General features: G+C 40.7%; 1 protein-coding gene across 1 annotated transcript in view; it reads left to right on the forward strand.

The window, feature by feature from the left end:
- The window catches only part of CCNB3 (cyclin B3), a gene marked incomplete at its 5' end in the record, with an annotated part of 60,800 nt that extends 37,434 nt beyond the window's left edge, over positions 1-23,366 (forward strand). Inside the window, 5 exon segments of the mRNA XM_079727923.1 lie at positions 14,920-15,057; positions 18,355-18,510; positions 19,323-19,472; positions 22,889-23,019; positions 23,241-23,366. Of these exon segments, the coding sequence (XP_079584049.1) occupies positions 14,920-15,057; positions 18,355-18,510; positions 19,323-19,472; positions 22,889-23,019; positions 23,241-23,313 (648 nt within the window). The 3' untranslated portion in view covers positions 23,314-23,366.
- Between the last annotated feature and the right edge of the window lie 2,317 nt (positions 23,367-25,683).

Consider the following 25,683-nt stretch of genomic DNA (forward strand, 5'->3'; position numbering starts at 1 on the left):
CATTTTTTTGCTGTGTGTATTTTGAAAATCTGTTGTTAGGAGCATATACATTTAGGATTGTCATGTCTTCTTCATATTGCTTTGTGTCTTGCTTTTTTTCTCATGTAACAATGCTCTTGTAATTGCAAATATCTTTCCAGTTAAATTGACATATTTGTACCTCAGTTTTGTCAACTGTATAGTATTCTGTTCTTCAACTGTCATTATTTACCCACCCTCCTATTAATGGACATTTAGCTTATTTCCAAATTTTGCTCTTAGAATAATAATCCTGTTGTGAACATGCATACATTTGCATTGGTCATAATTGTACTCATGTTCTTCTGGAATAAATTACTAGAAATAGAAATATTAGATCAAAACAATGCATATTTAAAATTTTTGTGTGGATAGCTGTGCTTCTGAAGTGTCATGCCCATTTGTACTTTTACCATAACTGAATGAAAGTGATTCTTATAATCTTACCAACATAGCATGTTATATTTTTTGCTTTCTGTTACATGAAAGTTTTTAATGTATTATTTTGGTTTGATGTACAGGAACATTGGCATTTTAAGTAGTCAGGTCTATCAGTTATTTCTTTTATGATTTTAAGATTTGTTTCTTCCTTAGAAAAGCCTTCTTTAGTCATAATTATATAAATATTTCTCTGAATTTTTTCTAGAACATTTATAGTTTCATGTTCACATTTAAATCTTTATCTGGAATTTATTTTGGTGTCAGCATTTATACACCTTTCCCCAACGATTACCCAGTTATTCTAATACCATTTATTGTTTTTCATTATCCACTGGTTTGAAATGACATCTTTAATTACATATACTTGGATTTGTTTATGGTCTTTTCTATTCTTTGGTATGTTTGTCTATTCTAACATCAGTAGTATGCCATTTTTATTATTATAACTTTTAATACATTTATTACCTCTTTACTAATCTTTTACAAAATATTCATGGTTGTTCTTACACATTAATTGTTCCAGGTGAGATATAGAATAATTTTGTCAAGTTTTCAAAAATAGCCTGTTGGGATTAATTCAGGGAGAATTCACAGATTTCACAATATTGAACTTTCCAAGCCAGTTATGTTGTGTCTATTTCCTTAGCAGGCCTTCTTTTACAGTTTTCAGTTTTAAGAGATTCTCTTCATATCAGTCTCACTGACTTAAAAATGTTTTTCTTGGGTATTGATGGATTTTTTAAAATGTTATGAGTGTTGTCCTTTTTCCTTTAATTTTAAAATCTATTGCTAGTATATTAGGAAAGCAGTTTATTTTTTCTGTATTTATTTTTTATTCATCTACTTTGTTGAATTTAGTCATGGTTTATTTAATGTACTCTTGGATTTAGTGTGCTTATACTTAGAGTTTTGCTTCTATAATCACAAATAAGATTATAAGTTTTTGGTGAAAAGGATGCTGTCTTTATTAAGTTTTGGTACCAAGATTACTCTAGCTTATTAATTAATTAATAAGGGAAATTAATTAGGGAGATTTTCCTATTGTATTAAGTTTAACAGAAAAGTTCTTTTCCTTGAAGAACTTGCCCATGAACCCATTGAGGCATGATGCCTTTTGTGTGTCATTCTTTGATAAATTTTCTAATAACTTTGATGGTTATTGGCCTACTAAGGTTTTATTACTCTTCTTGAGTCATTTTTGTAGTTTATATTTTCCTTAAAAATCATCCATTTCATGGATATTTGCACAGTTATTATTATAGATTGTACATGGTATTCTTTTATAATCCTTTGTAATTATTTCTTTTCTCATTCAAAATGTTGTGTGTGATGTGTTGTCTCTCTCCCATGTGTTTGCATGCATGTATACACTCTTTTCCTCAATTTTCCTGATAAAAGATTCATTCAGTCCTCTGGTCAAAGAACCAGGTCATGGGTAAATGTATAACTTTTTCTTTTTAATAAAATTCATTAACATCTTCTTTCATTTTTAAAATTTTATTCTTATTTTATTGAGGTTTATTTTGTTGTTTTCCCCTAGCTTCTTAAAATAGATGCTTAGTCTATGTTAATTTTTTCTGACTTCATAATAAAAGCTCCAAAAGTATACATTTTCTTCTAAGTAACAGTTCTGACTACATCCCATTAGTTTTGAAAGATAGTGTTGTAGCTATCTTTTTTTCCCCTCAATAATCTGCAATTACAATTTTTATTTTCCCTTTGACCCAGGTTTTGTTTCTTTCTTTAGGAATAATGCTTCCATTTTTTTCAGATGCCTTGCTTTTCCATAGTTCATTTGGTTTACCCTTTTATTGCCCATTTCTAGATTTATTGTATTGCCTATTGAGAATGTGACCTGAATGATAATTTCTGCTTTTCTTAGGTTAATGAGATTTTCTTCACAGCTTCAGATATAATGGGTTTTTGTAAAGAATTCACTGATATTTGAAGAAAATATGTATCCTCTTTAAGGTACAAAAATCATTATATCAATTAATTTTGGCTTAATTATTATATAATTTATACACTAATTTATTTTTTCTGCTTAACTTATCAAATCTAAGAGCAATGTGGTAACCACCCATAATCATTGTTTAGTTAATTTCTCCTGGCATTTCTTCACCCCCTCTATCTCACCTTAACCACTCTGTCCCATACAGTTTTTTTAAACTACAAAATTAATACATGTTTATAATATGTGTGTATGTATTCACATATATTTGTGTGTGTGTATGTACAAAACAACAACCTTAAAAAATATTTATTTATTTATTTGGCTGTGCTGGGTCTTAGTTGTGGCACATGGGATCTAGTTCCCTGACCAGAGATCAAACCTGGGCCCCCTGCAATGGGAGCACGGAGTTCAGCCACTGGACCACCAGGGAAGTCCCATAACTATAGTTTAGAGTGTATCTTTCCAGATCTTTTTTGTGTGTCTTATCACTTTTATTAAGTTTTTGACTATCCTTTCTTTAAAAGTCTTAAATTATATGAATAATACATGAATGCATATACATATATGATATATGCACATATAAAAATACAGCTTTTTACTGAGTGTGGGTTTTTTAGTATTTTTTGTTGTATGAATAAGTCATGCTGTACACATTGCTCTGCAACTTGTCTTCTCTTAAGAATAAGTCTTAGTAATCTTCCCATATAAGTATAGATCTACCTCATTGTTTTAAACTGCTACATAATAGTCTACCATATGGATATAGTTGTTACTTAGTTAACCAACCCCTTTGGTGGACCTGATCTATTAATTGACCCTCAAGAAAGATGAGATAATCAGCATACTTTTAGTTTATTTCTTCTTCTATTTTTAGTCAAAATAATCTAGATTTTTAAATCCAGATTATTATTGTTTAATATATTACCTTCCCTATAAATAATTATTTTTTACACATCTAGATGTATGTCTGTTTTCCTTAAATTTATCTGGTATATTGTGGGTCCTTGTAGTCTAAAGGTTCAGTCTTTCTTTGGCTCAGAGAAAATTTTATTATTTATTATTTCTCTTCTACCTTTTCTCTCATTTTGATTGTGTGTGTGTGTGTGTGTATCTCCAGAATCTATTCTCCTTGGGTCTCAAGTTTTCATTCATTATCTTCAACTTTCTTTTACCTCTCAGTTCTGGGAGAATTTCTTAAGGTGGCCTTTGAATCATTGATTTGGTTTTCGTCATAATCTAATATACTGTTCACTGCCTCTATTGCATTTTATTAAAGGAACTGCTTTTTCATTAGAAATCAGTCTTTCTAGATCCTGGAGTGTTCTCTTTTCATAGATTCAGTGTCCTCTTAGACCTTGTTGACAGTATACTTTTAAAAAGTTTATTCTAGTTCTTTGGAGTGAAAAGGTTTCATATGTAGACACTTGCTCTGGTTCCTCAGAGCATTTCTCCTTGAAAAATTACTTGTTCTTTTTCATATATCTGGTAAATTTTCTCTGTTTATTCATCTTTGTAGAAGATGGTCTTTGAGTGTTTGAATTTGGGATGAATTTTGTCATATTTACCTCCTAGTTCAAGATTAAGAGTAATCTTTACATTTCTATAGTTTTGATTGATTTATCACTTCCTTTTTGTTTTTTCTTATCCATTTCCAGGTATGGAAAAGAGTTGTTTTTGAATAATTGGATGGATATGCTAGCCAAAGGCAGTCTTGAGGGAGAGAACCTTGCTACTATGCTAAAGGCTTCTTGTCCTCATTTGGTGTAGCTGCTTGGAATTACCCAGAGCACTGCCACTCTTTTCTAACTGGCACAAAGTTAGGCTCCTCATGTGGAGCCTGATGCTGAGGGGTCAAAAAACCCATATCATGTGAAGAATAGTTAGAGGAAGTCAAGTTATTTGGTCTAGAATGAAAATGGATAGGAAACATAATAACTGTCTTCAATAGCTGAGGGGCTGTCACAAGCAGGATTAGACTTGTTCCATATAGTCCCAAATGGTAGAATTATGTTAGAAGAGTGTTGTCTCACATTCAAGGAAGGAGGATTGCTGTAACTGACACAGCTGCTCATTTAAATATTTGTTGACTCCAAATTTCAGCCATTCATTCAGATATTACCTACACTTTTTGATGTTACCATTTGCTAATAGTGTGCTGCATGGTTGGCCAGGTACCTATGTGAGGTGCTGTACGGAGGCTATACAAGCACTGGCTTTGTCATTTGCTCACAAAGGCACCATCCTCAGAGAACTGCTGCTTTCCATTCTTACACATTTTTTTCTGTAATTATTTGACCTCAATTTTTTGATACTTAGAGGTGATAGTCATTACTCTTTATCTGCATGAACTCTCACCATTTCTTTCTTATGACATTCCTTTGGAAAATGTAGTAGGCAGAATAAAATGTCTGCATCCTGATCCCCAGAACCCGTGAATATGTTACCTTATATGGCAGTGGAAAATTAGACTATGGAATTAAGATTATAATCAGCTGAATTTAAGATAGGGTGATTATCCAGGATTATCCAAGTGGGCCCAATTATAATCACAAGGGTCCTTAAGTGTGGAAGAGGGAGGCAGAGAGTTATGCAATGTGAGAAAGACTCGGCTGGGTATTGCAGGCTTTGAAGATGGAAGGGACCACAAACGAAGGAATGTGGGCAGCTTCTGGAGGCTTAGAAAAGGATTTTCTACTAGACCCTTCAGAAAGAAACACAGCCCTGCTAACACTTTGATTTTTTTTAGCCTAGCGAGTCCCAAGGACTTATGACCTCCAGATCTGTAAGGTAATGAATCTGTGTTGTTTTAAGCCACTAAGTGTGTGGTAATTTATTACAGAAGCAATAGGAAACTAATAAAGCCAGATTTCTGAGAAGATCCAAGGCCATATCCCAGGAACAATAAGAGTAGCCTCATGGTATCTCTGTTATTCAGAAATGTAATATATCAGTTGCTGAACCAATGTATTCAACCATCTTCTGATAATCATTTGTCCATCCAATTATACATCCATTTGTCCATCCAATTATACATCAATTTCTCCAGTGCTTTTTATGGACTTACTTTTTGTTCATCTAGGCTCCAGTCAATAAGAGTAGCCAATACAAAAGGAGGCCCAATGAAGTAAGTGAAGCTTAGAGTGAGGTTGATTTCTACTCAGTAGAAGGAAGAATTTTCTGTTAAAACCATTCAAAGAGAAATCAGGTTGTATTTGGAGGTTCTGTGGCAGGAACTGAATATTTGGTGGAGATGTTAAAGAGGGGATTCATGCATTGGACTGTTACCAAGTCCAAGCTCATTCTGCTTGCTGCAAAACAGGCCAATAAATTGGGAGATGAGGGAATAGCGACCTTTATTTGGGAGGCTGGGAGTCCAAGAAGACAGCGAACTAGTGTCCTCGAGAACCATCTTGTTGGGGTCTGGATGCTATTTTTTTTTATAGGACAAAGAGGGCACAGGTGAGCAGGTAAAGTAAAAGGCCATAAACTGTTGCAAATATTTCCTGGTTTCCACCAGATTCTGGAAGGGGGTGTGTTAGTTTCTTATTTCTGGCAGCCATTCATAGCTGGGCTGGGTCAGGATGTTTCCTTTGAGCTGAACAAAGGTATTTTAGTTTAACATTCAGGCCTGGGGGTGGGGGCAGGATTACCAGAGATGGGCCATTAAGTATACCTTAAGCTATAGGCAACACCCCTTTAGTGATTAACTTGTAGCAAAAGCAATAGAATACAAAGGTTAAAGTAAAAGAAACAGCCGCAGAGCACAGGGAGATCAGCTCGGTGCTTTGTGACCGCCTGGAGGGGTGGGATGGGGAGGGTGGGAGGGAGGGAGATGCATGAGGGAAGGGATGTGGGAACAGATGTATATGTATGACTGATTCACTTTGTTATAAAGCAGAAACTAATAAAAAAAAACTAAAATAAAAACAGATCTAACATGGAGTCAGATTTGTTATTCCCTATTACAAGGCTAGTATTGATTTTATTACTTTTGAATCCTAAGTACCTAAGGTGTTGTGAGGAAGAAGCATCACTGAGGATTGTGTAGGACCACTGTGTACAGTGCAAATTGTGCCTATGCACAGCTTCCAGCCAAGGTAAAAGCAAGCAGTGGAATCCAGCTCATACACTTACTTGCCAAGCTGTGCATTCTGACTGTGGGGCTGCTATGCACTGAAGCAAGGGCACCTTTTGCTACTTTATATAAAAGTATTGTCTACTTGATAACACGTGTGCCTGCAGGGCTGCATTCACCCAAAGAGACACCTTTTTTCTAATTTGCACAAAGATGCCATATGGGCCAGTGCTAACTCTGGGACTAGGGCTATAGGAGATGGTTTCTTGGAGTTGGAGAAGGCAAGAACAAGGATAAATAAGAGAAAGAAGAAAAGGAGGGTTATACTGCTAATGATTTAATCTCATTCTGGCTTCTTTAGTCCCTCAGCTCACTTACAAATGGTGCTATTGGTACTTGCTCCCAATCCATATAATCTAATAGCATATCTAGTTGGGAAGAGAAACTGATGAGTGAATAAACTGATAAAAAGTCTCTATTTTAGAGCTAAATAAACATCTCTTTTGGGAGTTCATTGTATGAGGTAGTGTGCTGGTCTCAGCATATCAATAACTAATGCTGTGGCTGGACTACACCTTGTGGCTCTTATGATAGCAAGACGCCCTGCAGCAATAACTATCAGGAAACTGAAAAAATACAGGTTTATTACTTACAGAACCTGGAAATTACACAGCACAGCTGGGGCCACATGGTGAGGTTGAGGTTGGAGGGAGGGAGAGAGACACACAGAAAGAGAGAGCACACACATGAGCATGCAGGCCAGGGGGTTCTGCTTTTACTGGGTCAAGGGGTGGGGGCCTAGAGTTTCCAGAGCTCACTCTTTATTCATTAATTTAAAACATAGGAGCAGGAATTTAAAGCCTGGGAAGAGAAAAAAATCAGTGCAAATGGTCACTTATCAAAACCAACCAAGATCTCTAAAACAAAGAAGCCTCAGTGGGAGGTGGCCTGACTCTTTATCTAGTCTTGGGGCTGGCACTGTGTTCATTGGAGATAGCCATCCTTGAAGCGGATGCCTCTTTTTCTTTTCTTTTTTTTAACGTCTTTATTGGAGTATAATTGCTTTACATTCTTAGTTGCTGCTGTATAACAAAGTGAATCAGCTATACATATACATATATCACCATATCCCCTCCCAGTTGCATATCCTTCCCACATTCCCTATCCCAACCCTCTAGGTGGTCACAAAGCACCGAGCTGATCTCCCTGTGCTATGTGGTTGCTTCCTACTAGCTAGTTATTTTACATTTGGTAGTGTATATATGTATATATGGCAATGCCACTCTTTCACTTCGTCCCAGCTTACCCTTCCACCTCCCCGTGTACTCAGGTCTATTCTCTACGTCTGCATCTTTATTCCTGTCTTGCCCCTAGGTTCTTCAGAACCCTTTTTTTTTTTTTAGATTCCATATATATATGTTAACATATGGTATTTGTTTATCTTTTTCTGACTTACTTCACTCTGTATGACAGACTCTGGGTCCATCCACCTCATTACAAATAACTCCATTTCTTTTTATGGCTGAGTAATATTCCATTGTATATATGTGCCACATCTTCTTTATCCATTCATCTGTTGATGGACACTTAGGTTTCTTCCATGTTGTGGCTATTGTAAATAGAGCTGCAGTGAACATTGTGGTACATGACTCTTTTTGAATTATGGTTTTCTCAGGGTATTTGCCCAGTAGTGGGATTGCTGGGTTGTATGGCAGTTCAATTTTTAGTTTTTTAAGGAATCTCCATACTGTTCTCCATAGTGGCTGTATCAGTATATATTCTCACTAACAGTGCAAGAGGGTACACTTTCCTCCACACCCATTCCAGCATTTATTGTTTGTAGATTTTTTGATGATGGCCATTCTGACTGGAGTGAGGGGATACCTCATTGTGGTTTTGATTTGCATTTCTCTAATGATTAGGGATGTTGAGCATCCTTTCATGTGTTTGTTGGCAATCTGTATATCTTCTTTGAAGAAATGTCTATATAGGTCTTCTGCCCATTTTTGGATTGGGTTGTTTGTTTTTTTGATATTGATCTGCATGAGCTGCTTGTATATTTTAGAGATTAATCCTTTATCAGTTGCTTCGTTTGCAAATATTTTCTCTCATTCTGAGGGTTGTCTTTTTGTCTTGTTTATGGTTTCCTTTGCTGTGCAAAAGCTTTGAAGTTTCATTAGGTCCCATTTGTTTATTTTTGTTTTTATTTCCATTTCTCTAGGGGTTGGGTCAAAAAGGACCTCACTGTGATTTATGTCATAGAGTGTTCTGCCTATATTTTCCTCTAAGAGTTTTATAGTGTCTGGCCTCACATTTAGGTCCTTAATCCATTTTGAGTTTATTTTTGTGTATGGTGTTGAGGTGTGTTCTGATTTTGTTCTTTTACATGCAGTTGTCCAGTTTTCCCAGCACCACTTACTGAAGAGGCTGTCTTTTCTCCATTGTATATTCTTGCCTCCTTTATCAAAGATAAGGTGACCATATGTGGATGGGTTTATCTCTGGGCTTTCTGTCCTGTTCCACTGATCTATATTTCTGTTTTTGTGTCACTACCATACTGTCTTGATTACTGTAGCTTTGTAGTATAGTCTGAAGTCAGGGAGCCTGATTCCTCCAGCTCCGTTTTTCTTTCTCAAGATTGCTTTGGCTATTTGGGGTCTTTTGTGTTTCCATACAAATTGTAAATTTTTTTGTTCTAGTTCTGTGAAAAATGCTATTGGTAATTTGACAGGGATTGCATTGAATCTGTAGATTGCTTTGGGTAGTGTACTCATGTTCACAATATTGATTCTTCCAATCCAAGAATATGGTGTATCTCTCCATCTATTTGTATCATCTTTAATTTCTTTCATCAGTGTCTTATAGTTTTCTGCATAAAGGCCTTTTGTCTCCTGAGGTACGTTTATTCCTAGGTATTTTATTCTTTTTGTTGCAGTGGTAAATGACACTGTTTCCTTAATTTCTCGTTTCAGATTTTTCGTCGTTAGTGTATAGGAATGCAAGAGATTTCTGTGCATTAATTTTTTATCCTGTTACTTTACCAAATTCATTGATTAGCCCTAGTAATTTTCTGGTAGCATCTTTAGGATTCTCTCAGTATAGTATCATGTCATCTGCAAACAGTGACATTTTTACTTCTTTTCCAATTTGGATTCCTTTTATTCCTTTTTCTTCTCTGTTTGCTGTGGCTAAAACTTCCAGAGCTGTGTTGAATAATAGTGGTGAGAGAGGGTAACGTTGTCTTGTTGCTGATCTTAGTGGAAATGGTTTCAGTTTTTCACCATTGAGAATGATGTTGGCTGTGGGTTTGTCATATATGGCCTTTGTTGAGGCAAGTTCTCTTTATGCCTAATTTCTGGAGAGTTGTTATCATAAATGGGTGTTGAATTTTGTCAAAAGGTTTTCTGCATCTATTGAGAATGTCGTATGGTTTCTATCCTTCAGTTTGTTAATATGGTGTATCACATTGATTGATTTGCATATATTGAAGAATCCTTGCATTCCTGGGGTAAACACAACACCACTTAATCATGGTGTATGATAGTTTTAATGTGCTGCTGGATTCTGTTTACTAGTATTTTGTTGAGGATTTTTGCATCTATGTTCATTAGTGCTATTGCCCTGTAATTTTCTGTTTTTTTTGACATCTTTGTCTGGTTTTGGTGTCAAGGTGATGGTGGCCTTGTAGAATGAGTTTGGGAGTGTTCCTCCTTCTGCTATATTTTGGAAGAGTTTGATAAGGTTAGGTGTTAGCTTTTCTCTAAATGTTTGATAGAATTCGCCTGTGAAGCCATCTGGTCCTGGGCTTTTGTTTGTTGGAAGATTTTTATCACAGTCTCAATTTCAGTGCTTGTGATTGGTCTGTTTATAGTTTCTATTTCTTCCTGGTTCAGCCTTGTTAGGTTGTGCTTTTCTAAGAATTTGTCCATTTCTTCTAGGTTGTCCATTTTATTGGCATATAGTTGCTTGTAGTAATCTCTCATGATCCTTTGTATTTCTGCAATGTCAGTTATTACTTCCCCTTTTTCATTTCTAGTTCTATTGATTTGAGTCTCTTCCCTTTTTTCCTTGGTGAGTCTGGCTAATGGTTTATCAATTTTGTTTATCTTCTCAAAGAACCAGCTTTTAGTCTTATTGATTTTTGCTATCATTTCCTTCATTTCTTTTTATTTATTTCTGACCTGATCTTTATGGTTTCTTTCCTTCTGCTAACTTTGGGGTTTTTTTGTTCTTATTTCTTGAATTGCTTTAGGTGTAAGATTAGGTTGTTTATTTGAGATGTTTCTTGTTTCTTGAGGTAGGACTGTATTGCTGTAAGCTTCCCTCTTAGAACTGCTTTTGCTGCATCCCATAGGTTTTGGGCTGTCGTGGTCTCATTGACATTTGTTTCTAGGTATTTTTTGATTTCCTCTTTGATTTCTTCAGTGATCTCTTGGTTATTTAGTAATGTATTGTTTAGCTTCCACGTGTTTGTATTTTTTCCAGTTTTTTTCCTGTAATTCATATCTAGTCTCATAGCATTGTTGTTGGAAAAGATACTTGATATGATTTCAGTTTTCTTAAATTTACCAGGGCTTGATTTGTGACCCAAGATATGATCTATCCTGAAGAATGTTCCATGAGCACTTGAGGAAAAAGTGTATTCTGTTGTTTTTGGATGGAATGTCCTATAAATATCAATTAAGTCCATCTTGTTCAATGTATCATTTAAAGCTTGTGTTTCCTTATTTATTTTCATTTTGCATCATCTGTCCATTGGTGAAAGTGGGGTGTTAAAGTCCCCTACTATGATTATGTTACTGTAGATTTCCCCTTTTATGGCTGTTAGCAGTTGGCTTATGTTTTCAGGTGCTCCTATATTGGGTGCATAAATATTTACAATTTTTATATTTTTTTCTTGGATTGATCCCTTGATCATTATGTAGTGTCCTTCTTTGTCTCTTGTAACAGTCTTTATTTTAAAGTCTATTTTGTCTGATATGAGAATTGCTACTCCAGCTTTCTTTTGACTTCCATTTACATGGAATATCTTTTTCCATCCCCTCACTTTCAGTCTGTATGTGTCCCTAGGTCTGAAATGGGTCTCTTGTAGACAGCCTATATAGGGATCTTGTTTTTGTATCCATTCCGCCAGTCTATGTCTTTTGGTGGGAGCATTTAATCCATTTACCTTTAAGGTAATTATCGATATGTATATTCCTATTACCATTTTCTTAGTTGTTTTTGGTTTGTTATTGTAGGTCTTCTCCTTCTCTTCTGTGTCCTGCCTAGATAAGTTCCTTTAGCATTTGTTGTAAATCTTATTTGGTGGTGCTGAATTCTCTTAACTTTTGCTTGTCTGTAAAGGTTTTAATTTCTCTGTTGAACCTGAATGAGATCATTGCTGGGTAGAATAATCTTCGTTGTAGGCTTTCCCCTTTCATCACTTTAAATATGTCCTGCCACTCCCTTCTGTCTTGCAGAGTTTCTGCTGAAAGATCAGCTGTTAACCTTATCGGGATTCCCTTGTATGTTGTTTGTTGCTTTCCCTGCTTCTTTTAATATTTTTTCTTTGTATTTAATTTTTTATACTTTGTTTAATATGTGTCTTGGCGTGTTTCTCCTTGGATTTATCCTGTATGGGACTCTGTTTGCTTCCTGGACGTGATTGACTATTTCCTTTCCCATATTAGGGAAGTTTTCAACTGTAATCTCTTTAAGTATTTTCTCTGTCCCTTTCTTTTTCTCTTCTTCTTCTGGGACCCCTATAATTCAAATGTTGGTGCGTTTAATGTTGTCCCATAGGTCTCTGAGACTGTCCTAAGTTCTTCTCATTCTTTTTTCTTTATTCTGCTCTGCTGTAGTTATTTCCACTATTTTATCTTCCAGGTCACTTATCCATTCTTGTGTCTCAATCAATTCTGCTATTGATTCCTTCTAGAGAATTTTTAATTTCTTTTATTGTGTTGTTCATCATTTTTTGTTTGCTCTTTAGTTCTTCTAGGTCCTTGTTAAACGTTTCTTGTATTTTCTCCATTCTGTTTCCAAGATTGTTCATCTTTGCTATCATTATCCTGAATTCTTTTTCAGGTAGACTGCCTATTTCCTCTTCATTCCCAAAGTCCACCACCTCAAGTTTGGGTGATTCGTTGTCTATTCAGGTGTTCCAGAAATGCAGGGTACATCAAGTTGATTGTGGAGGTTTAATCTGCTGCTTCTGAGGCTGCAAGGAGAAAGTTCCTTTTCTCTTCTTTGTTTGCACAGCTCCTCGTGCTCAGATTTGGATTTGGCCCTTCCTCTGCATGTAGGTTGCCCTCTGGTGTTGACAGGAGGGGGTTAAAGGAGAACTACCATACGACCCAGCAATCCCACTACTGGTCATATACCCTGAGAAAACCATAATTCAAAAAGAGTCATGTACCAAAATGTTCATTGCAGCTCTCTTTACAATAGCCAGGACATGGAAGCAACCTATGTCCATCATCTGATGAATGGATAAAGAAGATGTGGCACATATATACAATGGAATATTACTCAGCCATAAAAAGAAACCCAACTGAGTTATTTGTAGTGAGGTGTATAGACCTAGAGTCTGTCATACAGAGTGAAGTAAGTCAGAAAGAGAAAGACAAATACCGTATGCTAACACATATATATGAAATTTAAGAAAAAAACAGTCATGAAGAACCTACGGGTAAGATGGGAATAAAGACACAGACCTACTAGAGAATGGACTTGAGGATATGGGGAGGGGGAAGGGTAAGCTGTGACAAAGTGAGAGAGTGGCATGGACGTATATACACTACCAAATGTAAAATAGATAGCTAGTGGGAAGCAGCCATGTGGCACAGGGAGATCAGCTCAGTGCTTTGTGACCACCTAGAGGGGTGGGATAGGGAGGGTGGGAGGGAGGGAGATGCAAGAGGGAAGAGATATGGAAACATATGTATATGTATAAATGATTCACTTTGTTATAAAGCAGAAACTAACACACCATTGTAAAGCAATTATACTCCAATAAAGATGTTAAAAAAAAAAAAAGGAGTGGCTGATTAGCGGGCTCTGCCTCACTCAGGCCGGGGGAGGAAGGTGTATAGAAGGCGGGGTGAGCCTGTGGAGGCAGAGGCCCGAGTGACGTTGCAACAGCCTGAGGCGTGCTTTTTGTTCTCCTGGGGAAGTTGTCCCTGGATCACAGGACCCTGGCAGTGGTGGGCTGCACAGGCTCCTTGGAGTGGAGCTGTGGATAGTGACCTGTGCTTGCACACAGGAGTTTTGGTGGCTGCAGCAGCAGCATTAGCATTTCATGCCCATCTCTGTTGTCTGCGGTGGTAGCCTGCGGTTTGTGCCCATCTCTGAAGCTCTCTTAAGCGGTGTTCTGAATCTCCTCTCCTCGTGCACCCTGAAACAATGGTCTCTTGCCTCTTAGGCAGTTCCAGACTTTTTCCCAGACTCCCTCCCTGTTAGCTGTGGCGCACTAGCCCCATTCAGGCTGTGTTCTCTCAGCCAAGCCCAGTCCTCTCCCTGGGATCTGACCTCCAACACCGGAGCCTCAGCTCCTAGCCCCCACCCACCCCGGCGGGTGAGTAGAGAAGCATGTCAGGCTGGTGAGTGCTGGATGGCACCAGTCCTCTGTGCGGGAATCTCTCCGCTTTGCCCTCTGCACCCCTGTTGCTGCACTCTCCTCTGTGGCTCCGAAGTGTCCCCCCCACCCACCCACACCCCGTCTCTGCCAGTGAAGGGGCTTCCTAGTGTGTGCAGACTTTTCCTCCTTCACAGCTCCCTCCCAGAGATGCAGGTCCCGTCCCTATTCTACTGTCTTTGTTCTTTCTTTTTTCTGTTGCCCTACCCAGGTACGTGGGGGAGTTTCTTGCCTTTTCGGAAGTCTGAGGTCTTCTGCCAGCATTCAGTAGCTGTTCTGTAGGAGTTGTTCCACATGTAGATGTATTTTTGATATATTTGTGGGGAGGAAGGTTATCTCCACGTCTTACTCCTCTGCCATCTTGAAGATGTCTCACTATTATCTGGATGCCTCTTTGAAGTGGATGCTTTGGCAATCAAAGCTTAAGTCAGCCACTTGCATTACAAAACGTCAACCTTCAGGGTTTACACTACAAAGTAGCAAATGGGGAAAGCAAGAATCTAAGTTTTGGAGATGAAAGAGAGAGGGTGTGTTCACTCAAGGTGCTCATAGAGAAGGCAGAGCATCTCCCTCTGATGTAAGATTGGTCATTTACCCAAATGTGTAGGGATAGATAATGCCAGGGTCCTCAAAGGCACTAGATATATAGGCCCCTAACTGAATGAGTTCTTGCATTCATAGCAGAGTTTCAGCTAGCCAGGCCTGGTAGCACCACTGTCCTCAATACCACAGACCAGGTAGTTACACCTATCTGGATGTGCCTTGGGAGTTGGACAATATGTGGATTCCTGCCCTGTTTGTGTGTTCCTCCAGATGACCTTTGAGATGAGTCATGAGACCCTGTACTTGGCAGTGAAGCTGGTAGATCACTACCTTATGGAGGTAATATGCAAGAGGGACAAGCTACAACTCCTTGGTTCCACTGCTTTTCTGATTGCAGCAAAATTTGAGGTGAGCCTGAGTCCATAGGACCTGGAGGAAACTAAACAATCGGTTTCTATCCAAGCCAGATATATATGTATGTATGTATGTATGTGCATTTACATATGTATGTATATGTATATGCATGCATATGTATAATGTGTGTGTATATGTATTATATACATATATATACACATGTGTGTACATTCACATATGTGTATTTGTGTGGGTATACAATTATATACATGCACACAAATAAGTTTTCCTACTGATTTTTTGTCTTCCTAAGCAGGGAAACTGGTGTTGGGTGCAAATGGAGGTGTATTTGTTTCCTGGCGTCAACAAAATTCTCCCTTTTCCTCTTTGAAGATGTGTGTAGGTGGGCATATTCCTTGTTAAATGGATTGTTCTTTTTAAAGCTTCTTTCTGGACCATAATTCTCTGTCCCCACCCCATTTTCTTCTTCCAGAAACTCCACCTCCGTCTAGTGGAGTCTTGAATTGCACATATAAGGAAGCATTTCCAAATCTAGGTGCTGGAGACATTTAAGAGAAAATGGCCTGGTGTAGATGGTAGTGAGTCCAAGTAAATTAGTTATTTTTGAAGTAGCAGTATAAAAGCATGTAGCTGGCCTTTCCTTCATAACCGTATCCATCTAACTACTTTATCTGAGTCTTTCTTCTTCCTTAGATGCTAAATGATCTTGTGCTACTCTCATTTTTCCTTCAGATAGGCTAATAGTATAAAACCTTAGGGTTTAGAAACAGAGAAGTAGCAACTTTTATGAGTACAAAAACCTTTAGAACTGTGGATTCGTCTTTGTGTTTCCTACTCAGCTCTATCCCTAACTAGCTTTCTGCTTCCCTTCTTCATTTTCTCCTTTACTCACTAGCTCCTACCTCGATCAGTACCTCCCTCTCTAACTCCACCCCTCCTTTGCTCCTTACTTGCCTCCCTCTCTCACCACTTCCAGCCCTCACTCCACTTCCGGCCCTCACTGCACTTCCACCCTCTCTTCACTCCTGCCCTCTCTCCACTTCCACCCTCGCTCCACTTCTGCCCTTACTCGGTAGCTCCCTTCCTCCCTCTAGCCTTCTTTCAATCCCTTCCTTGATCCCTCAATCCCTGTTTTGTACACTCGCTCACTCCATGCTGGGCCCCTCCCTCCATCCCACCCACCCACTCTCTGTTGCTCTTTCTAACCCTCCTTTTCTCTATCCTTCTCTCGCTCACTCCTTCCCCTCCTCACTTGATCCCTCCTTCCATGACCCTCTCCCTTCCACCCAGGTTCTATCCCTCACTCCTCCATGCCTTCCCACCCACCTACCCACCCCATCGTGCCTTCCCTCCTACTCCACCCTCCTCTCTTCCACCCTCCCTCCCTTCCTGTCCCTTTCCTTTGTTCACTCTCTTCTCTCCTTCCCTAGCTAATGCTCTTCCCTCTGTCACTCCCTCTCTCCCTTCCTCCTCCTTCCCTCTCCTCCCTGTTGCTTCTCTAGTGTGTGCTCCCCTCCCTCCTCCTTTGCTTCCTCTTCCCCTCCTCCCTCACCCTTCCTTTTCTGCTGGTTCCTTCTCTTCCCTCCCTGCTTGCTCCTTCCCTCCGTATCTCCCATCCTTGCTCCATGGTACTCTGGCACCGTGACTCCCCCCACCTTAACTTCCTCCCACCCTCCCTCCCTGTCTCCTTCCTTTTTCCTCCTTCTCTCTCTTCTTCCTTCCTCCCTCCCTCCCTCTCTCATTTTCCCCACTTCCCTCTCTGGCTCACTTCCTTCCCTACTCTCTTGCTCCCTGGTTCCCTTGCTCCCCCTCACTCCCTGCTCCCTCTCTGCTCAGCTCCCTCTCATTCACTTCCCTGGTCACTCCCTCCCACCCACTCATGCTTGTTCCCTTCTACCCTCTTTCCCTCCCTGGCTCCTTTTCTCCTTGGTCCTCTCCCTCCTTCCCATCCTCCCTCCCTCCTTCCTGCCCTTGCTCCCTAGCCTCCTCCTTCCCTTTCTTCCTCTTTCCCTTCCTCCTCCCTCACTCTCTCCCTTGTTCCCTGCTTCGCTCTCTAGCTCATTTCCTTCCCTGCTCACTGGCTTCCTGGTTCATTCCCTTGCTCCCCTTCCTTTCTCTTTTTACGTCTCTCCCTCTCTCCTCCTCCTTCCACCTACCTAGGGATGTCCTTGTGGCTTAATTAAGTGCTCCCTGTCTCAGCCTCAAGGGGGTTAAAAAAGAAGCTGGGGGTTCCTGGACAATGAAGAGCAGGAGGGAGAAGGAGTGTGCAAGGTGCTCTCGTTAGCAAATTTTGGAACCAGGAGCACCCCTCTTCTGGTTATCAGGACAGGACCTCCACTAAGTTTTTTGGAGCAGGGGTGTCTTCCCCTCACAGGATTGAGAAGTACAGAAAGACTTTTGCAAGGGGAGGTATGGAGATGATATGAGAAGAGAAGAAAGGAAGGAGCCACTGGTGAGTAGAGCAGTGGAAGGGAGAGTTTCTTGTCCTGGTCTTGTCACTAGGTTGCTGTGTGACCTTGAGCAAGTCACTTCCTCTCTCTGGGCCTCAGTTTCCCTGTCTGCAAACCCAGAGTGTTGGTCCAGTTTGTGATCTGAAAATCAAGGTGTGAGAAGAAGGCTGGAGTGGGCAGTGAGGTGCAGCTAGAGAAAAGATTCAGGGGTCTTCCTGCCTCCTAGTTCTTTCCCCAAAACAAAGGTTCAACCTGCAGAGGACAGGACATGGAAAGGTACCCCAGATTGTGGAGGGGGGGGTGTTCTTCTCACCCTTGGCTTAGCTTGGACCTTCCCAGTCTAGCCCTCTTGCACATCTCCCATCCCTTGGTCTTCAGTCTCTGCTTAGGTTCCCTCTGTGCCTATCTCTCTCTGTCTCTCACTGCCTATTACCCCAGCAGTGCCCCCTCCCAAACATCCTTATTCATTCCTTAAACAAGAAAACAAAGTGAGGGCTTATTTTCCATCTCTAGCTCCCTTCCTGTGGTCTCCTTCCCTCTGTTGCCCCCAGAGTAGGCCTTAGATTTCCCATTTCTGGCTCTCAGTCATTAGAAGAGAGATCAGTGCTTCCAGTCCCTGTGCCATATTATGCCGCTTCCAGTGCTATAAGAATCTACCCCAAGAGGCCCTATCCTCTCTCCTCCTATCTCTCTGATTTTGTTTTTCAGATGTACTACTCAAAAACCAGAAGCTGGCTCTCAGAGCTACCCTGAAGGTTCATGCCAGGGAATGTTATTACCTCCTATCCTTCACCCCTCTCCTCCCCTGCCTTTCATCTCCAAGCAGAGAGGAGTGGGCTGTCTTTGCCTGGTTGTGACTTCCTCTCCTCTCCACCCATAGGAGACCTGCCCACCTTGTGTGGATGACTTCCTGTACATCTGTGACGATATTTATAAGCGAGATGAGATGCTCGCCATGGAAATCAGCATCCTAAAAACCCTCAGATATGATATCAACATTCCCATCGCCTATCATTTTCTGCGCAGATATGCTAAGGTAAGACAGGGGAGGTACATCTTCATTTTCCCACTGCTGGGTTTGTCCCCTCCATTCCCAGAGTGGCTGCTTGAGTCATAGGAAAAGGGAAAGGGACAACTGGGGACAGGGGAATTTCTTCTTCAGTCCACCCTCCTAGATTGGCAGTCTTTATGGAGTGTGGGGGGAAGAAAATTGCAGATTTCCATGGTATGCCTATAAAGTTTTGAGGTGAGGGCCGAGTAGGGGAGGGGAAGAAGATTCTTTGATCAGGAAGGGACACTTGGGAAGTTTAGGGGAGATGCTGTCAAAGTTCTCTTCCTTCACCTGAATATTGGTTACAGGGGAAGTCACTTTGTATTATACAAGTGTGTCTTGTTGTAGGATTTGTGTGTGTGTGTGTGTGTGTGTGTGTATACACACACACACACATATATTCAAACAAGAAAAGAGAAGGAGTTCTTTTGGAGCATGGAATACCTCCTAGTCTGGAGCCCAGTGAAAAGTCAACAGTTGGAGGCCTTCAGCTCTTCAAAGGATGACATGTACAGAAAGGGGAGGTGGAGGGTACCACAATCACACTTGATAATTTGGTTTAAAACCCTGAAAATGGCAAATACCATTGCCAATTTCATAATCCCCCCTCCTAAAGATTCTGTGCTTTGGGGGCAGGGTCCTTAGTGTGAGTCATGGTGGCAAAAGAGGTACATTGTTCAGGCAGAGAGCCATTTAGGCCCAAGGTGGGATAACTGGAGTGAGTGAGTGCAGGGGGTTTTCTGCTTGGTGCCAGTGTTCTGAATTGATTGCTGAGCCAGTCTTCTTCCTGCCTTTAGTGTGTCCATGCCAACATGAAGACACTGACCTTGTCCCGCTTCATCTGTGAAATGACCCTGCAGGAATACGACTATGTCCAGGAGAGGGCTTCCAAGCTAGCTGCTGGCTCCTTCCTCCTGGCCCTCTACATGAAGAAGCTCGGACACTTGGTAAACACTTGTGGGAGGTGGGGAAGAAGGAGTAGGGATTTTTAAAAACATATTTATTTATTTATTTAATTTTTGGCCGCATCGGGTCTCAGTTGCAGCATGTGGGCTCTTCATTGCAGCACGCGGGCTTCTCTTTAGTTGTGGCACATGGGCTCCAGAGTGTGTGGGCTCAGTAGTTGCGGTGCATGGGCTTAGTTGCCCTGCGGCATGTGGGATCTTAGTTCCCTGCCCAGGGATCGAACCCCCGTCCCCTGCATTGGAAGGCAGATTCTTAACCAGTGGACCACCAGGAAAGTCCCAGGGATAGGGATTTAAAAGCACAGGGTCAGCTCAGGAGGAAGGTGTAAACTACGGCTGTGGGAAACTCTGTGACAAAACTACTACATACCTGCCGTTATGAATCCTTTAACATCTTGACATCTTAAGGGCCTGGCTGCCTAAAGCGTTTCTAGAGCCATGGTTTTAAAGTATTTTATTTCACTTTTCTTCATCACAGTACCCTTTCTTCCAAAGACAGCTTACCTGAAAGCCCAGTATCACAAAACAGACTAATGTGAAATTATTCTGATTGCAGCAGGGGGTGGGGTGGACCCACTTCTTGCCTGACCCCATTCCACCCCTGCTCCTTGCAGTCCCCTCAGCAAGGTTGGCCCCCCAAGGGAGCTCATTGGAACAGGATTTGGAAAGCACTGACCCAGAGAACAGAGTAGTGAAAGCAACTGTCCATGTGTATAACAGGGGACTCAGAGATATACTATTGTGCTCTTCTCTGAGGAGGAAGGCCCCCACAGCCTCCTTACCCAATACAAATAAAATGCATATTTGATGCTTTCTCAATTTTATAAAAAATTGTGAATAAAAGCAACTTTAGAAAACTATGAATTTTTATTGACGTGTAACATGCAACCCAATAGAAAGAGTATGCTTGCAAATGAGCATACTCTTCCCAACCACTCCTAAGCCCCTGCGGCCTAGAAGTTCTAGCACCACTACTGATGGAGAAACCTCTGTGTGCTGAGGAAGAACCCTATAAACAGTTGTGTGAACTTGGACAAGGCACTGAAATTTCTTGGGACAGAGAAAGCATTAAGTAAATGGCAGGGATGACGATGAGAAAGAATACGTAATAATAATGGCTAGCATTTATTGAGTGCTTAGACAGTGAACTAAACACTCTGTCTATTAACTCAATCTTCACAACAACCCTATGAGATCAGCACTATTATCCCTATTGTACAGATAAGAAATAACTTCCCGTGTTTGGTTAATGAGAGGCAGAGCTAGGCTTTGGGAACTAGGAGTCTGTTCAAAGAATATACCTACTCTATAATCAGAATGGATGTGGCGGTAGCCCCGGAGCCATGATCTTGGAGGCCCCATGCTGACCCAGGCTTTTACCCTTGGATCCTGGGGAAGGCTGGTAGGTCCTGAGGGAGGACAGTTGAGAGGCTCAGGGCAGCAAACTGCTTGCCAACCAGTATAAAAATATTTCAGTGTTTTAACACTTGGCATGGCTGTACCAGTGAGTATCAGCTAAGTGTCAGCCCTGATCTGAACCCAGGTAGTCTGGCTCCACAGTCCTCTACACTATATATATATACTGCTATAGATGAGAAAGGCTTCACAGAGGAGGTGACTTTTGAGTTGGGTCTTGAGAGATGAGTAGGAACCTTGAGAAGAGACATTCTAGGCAGAGGGAACAATAATTGAAAAGATGTGAAGGCAATAAGAAAACAGTGTGATGTATTCAGGGCAGAATAAGACATTTCCTATGGATAGAGCAGAGGATGTATGAGTAGGGAATGGTGAGAGGTGAGACCAGAATGGTAGAGTGTGGTCAGATTGTGAGAGGCCTTTGATGCCATGCTGAAAGATCCATTTTACACTATGGCACTGCAAGTTTTTAAGGCAGGGGAGTGACATCTTCCTGTTTGTATGTTTTGGAAGCAGTACTAGTATATAGCAGTACAGAAGGTATGTTAGATGAGAGAGCGTATGTGAACGTATCAACACCAGTGAGTGGGCTTTTATAATAATCAATGTGAAGCGTTGGGGCAGTGAACAGTTGAACAATTGAACAATGTGAACAATTGGGGCAGTGACAGTAGGGCTGTTAATCTTAATTAACACACCCAATATGATGTGTTATCCCATGTGTTACTCCCTTGCTCAGCATGCCAATGACTGCCCTTTGCCTGTGGCAGTGGTTTCCAAAGAGTATTCAGTAGAGCCCTGGGATTCCTGCAGAAGTATCTCAGGGGCCATGTAAAAGGTAAAGGGATCCAAATTGGTGGGCTTCTTAGTTCCCGCCCCCAATTCCAGGTAAGATATTTGGGCTTCCACGTAAGATATTTGGGAAAACATGATTTCAGGGAAAATAATTTAAGACATTTTAAGAAAACCACTGCTTCACAGAATAATGAATTTTCTTTTCTCTACTTGTGGAACTCCCACTAGACTTTCAGTGCCTATTGAAGATGTGCCCTCCTCTGCAAAGCTTTTTGTGACTTTCCCAGCCAAAATTCGTGGGTCCTGCAGCTCTGTTGCTCCAGTGTCCATGCTCCCTTCCATTGTAGCACTTCCCACACATTTTGTAATTCTCTGTGTGCATGTCTGTCTCCCTCACTAGACTACAGACTCCTCAAGGGCAGGAGCCTTAGTCAACTCTTAGTCATCTTTGTATTCCCAGCATCCTGTATGGGGCTTGGTAATATCCTAGCTAGCATTGTTTGGGTATGTGCTAGACTCTGTTCCGTGTGCTTTATGTCTGTTAACTCATTTAAGCCTATTATGTAATTACTGTAATCGTCCCTATTTGGCAGATTTGGAAACTGAGGCACCTAGAGGTTAAGTAACTGGCTCAAGGCCATGCTGTTAATGGAGCTGGAATTTGAACCCAGGTAGTTTGCCTCCAGAACCTTTGCTCTTAAACACTCTGCTATATTCCTTTTGCCACATGATAGGCATCCTTAAAGTTGACTGAGAAAATGAATGCATGAAATGATAGCTGTTTGAGCCAGAGAGGAGGAACAGCCTTAAGTTCCTGTTGGCTGTTTAGTTGGGACCTCAAGTTTGTTCTGAGGTTTGCCTGGTCATTGGCTCTTAACCTGAGAGTAAGTAACAAAGTCAGTCCTGTTCCTTAAATTCTTTGGTGGATTTCAGTTTAAATACCTATGGCTAGGGCTAATATCCAGCTGGTGCATATGGATATAGCCATACCACTAGCCTGCAGCTGGAACATAGTTTTCTAGGCAGTACCCTATAATTATTGGTCGGTGTCTGTGCTCTATGAGTCTTTGAATTGTTTGACTTTCTTCCCTGCCTGTACTATGGATAGGAAGTTTGGATTTGGGTATTGGAGACAGGAAGTGTCTGCTTCCTGTTGTAAAAGTCACTGTCCATGTTGCTTCTTCCAGGCTCCTACCCTGGAGTATTACAGTGGCTACAAGACCTCTGATCTTCACCCCTTGGTCAGGCAGCTGAACGTCCTGCTGACTTTGTGTTTGGGCAATAGGCTCAAGACTGTGCAATCCAAGTATTCCCACCGGTAAGTACCAAGCTCCAGTTGAGGTTGGGTTTGCGCTCAGTCATGGGGAGGCCCAGACTAACCTCATTTAAGGGAAAAGAAAGATTCAGGTACTTTTTACCTTAATTTATGCTCCAGAGTTAAAGCAAGATAGGAAACCAAGGGCTTATGTCCCACTTATTCCATGGAGCCTGCTTGCTTTGGGCTATTTTACACTGAGCAGACCCCTCTTCCTTTTGCAGGGTCTTCTTTGAAGTCACCCAAATCCCACCCTTGGACATGTTGAAACTGGAGGAGATTTTGAACTGCTGCTAATTCTGAAGCTGAGGGTCTGGTACTCTGGCAGCAGCCACCGGGGCCAGGCAGGCGTGTAAATAAGCTGTATTTATTCTGTCCTTGAATTTGTCTTTTCATCACTTTTCTTAATTTTTACTGTTTATCTTTTCCCAAACTGATAATGTTGTAAATGTTTGTGTTTTTTTATGAAAGAGAAGAAATTATTGTTGTATTTGATTAGAAATTTAATAAAAATTAATGGTTGTTGTTAAAATGGCTCACTTCCCTTCTTATTGCTCAGGAGCCCCACACGTAGCCCTGTTTCTTTCCTGCCTAGTAAAGGCTGTGCCTCAGGGTCTAGCTTATCCAATTTCCCTCGCTGTTTGGAGACTTTCTCTTCACAGGAAGAGGAATTGAGCTAGGTGTGAACTGATGAATGAGTCTGTAGAAGGAGGATCCTGGTGGTGGGAGGGGTAGTCCAAAGAGACCCCACTACCCGACAGGCCTCAGTGTTCAGATCTGGGGCAGCTGGAAGCGTGGGCCAATACCCTTTGGTCCCCATTTCAGGTTGCCAGCTTTCCTTGCTTCTTCCTAGATGATGAAAAGGTAGGGATAAGGATTGTCACTGAAATGTACCCCTACTTTTGTAGTAAGGTGGCTTTCTAGAGTCTAAATTTGAAAAAAAACTTTGGTGCACTGAAGTCTCTTTTGGTCCTTCAGTCAAGAGGAGAAATTTCCACCTGTGAAATCAGCAAGATGTCCCATGAATGTAAGCATCAACCAGTTGCTCAATCCTTCATTCATAAAGCTTTAAGGAGGTTCTACTCTCTCTTTCTCCCCTATCTTTGGGGTAATGTGTACTGGTACAGGTACTTCAGTTGTTAACAGAGGACTTGAACATCTTCTGTGCCGGTTGATGAAGAGCCACTGCCTCAATCTTGCCTCTAGGACCTCTGGGACCTCCCCACAATCTAGCAACTGAATCAAGTAATGTCTGTCATAGCAGGAGACCTCCAAGACTCTGTTCTACTACTGTGGCTGGCAACTGTTGTGATTGCTCTGTGGCCGATTGTTATCACTTGTCAAATATTTTGAAAATTAGTCCTGGAGGTGGATATCTGGTAGAGGGGGCAGTCATTGAAGACTCCCCAATTCTGACCCAAGAATCCCCATGCTAGTCTGGTCATATCTCCTTTTCTGAAGGTTTGGACACAGGAGGGAGAGCATGCCATGCCCTTAGATGTCTTAGTGCTTTCTTTTTTAAAAAAACTTTTTATTTTTTTGTTTCCTCAAATTTTATTTTTTAAAAACTTTTATTGGAGTATAGTTGATTTACAATGTTGTGTTAGTTTCAGCAAAGTGATTCAGTTATACATATACATATATGTATATGTTCTTTTTCAGATTCTTTACCCATATAGGTTATTACAGAATATTGAGTAGAGTTCCCTGTGCTATACAGTAGATCCTCATTGGTTATTTTGTATATAGTAGTGTGTGTATGTTAATCCAAAGCTCCTAATTTATCCCTACCCCCTCCATGTTTCCCCTTTGGTAACCATAAGTTTGTTTTCGAAATCTGTGAGTCTGTTTTTGTTTTTAGTTGGAGTATAGTTGATTTACAATGTTGTGTTAGTTTCAGGTGTACAGCAAAGTGAATCAGTTATACATGTACATATACCCACTCTTTTTTAGATTCTTTTCCCATATAGGTCATTAAAGAGTATTGACTAGAGTTCCCTGTGCTATACAGCAGGTTCTTATTAGTTATCGATTTTATATACAGTAGTGTGTATATGTCAATCCTGATCTCCCAATTTTATCCTTCCCTCCCTTTCCCCCCTGGTAACCGTAAGTTTGTTTTCTACATCTATGCCTCTATTTCTGTTTTGTAAGTAAGTTCATTTGTATTATTTTTTTGATTCCACATATAAACAATATCATATGGTATCTGTCTTTCTCTGTATGACTTTCTTAGTATGATAATCTCTAGGCCCATCCATAGTGCTGCAAATGGCATTATTTCATTCTTCTTATTTATTTATTTATTTATTTGGCTGCGTTGGGTCTTTGTTGCTGCACACGGGCTTCCTCTAGTTACAGTGAGTGGGGGCTACTCTTCGTTGCAGTGCATGGGCTTCTCATCGTGGTGGCTTCTCTTGCTGCGGAGCATGGGCTCTAGGCCCACGGGCTTCAGTAGTTGTAGCATGTGGGCTCAGTACTTCACTTAGTATGAGAATCTCTAGGTCCATCCATGTTGCTACAAATGGCATTATTTCATTCATTTTTATGGCTCATTATATATGTACCACATCTTCTTTATACATTCATCTGTCGATGGACATTTAGGTTGATTCCATATCTTGGCTATTGTAAATAGTGCTGCAGTGAACATTGGGGTGCATGTAT

The sequence above is a fragment of the Hyperoodon ampullatus genome (genome assembly GCF_949752795.1).
Source record: "Hyperoodon ampullatus genome assembly, chromosome: X".
NCBI lineage: Eukaryota > Metazoa > Chordata > Mammalia > Artiodactyla > Ziphiidae > Hyperoodon > Hyperoodon ampullatus.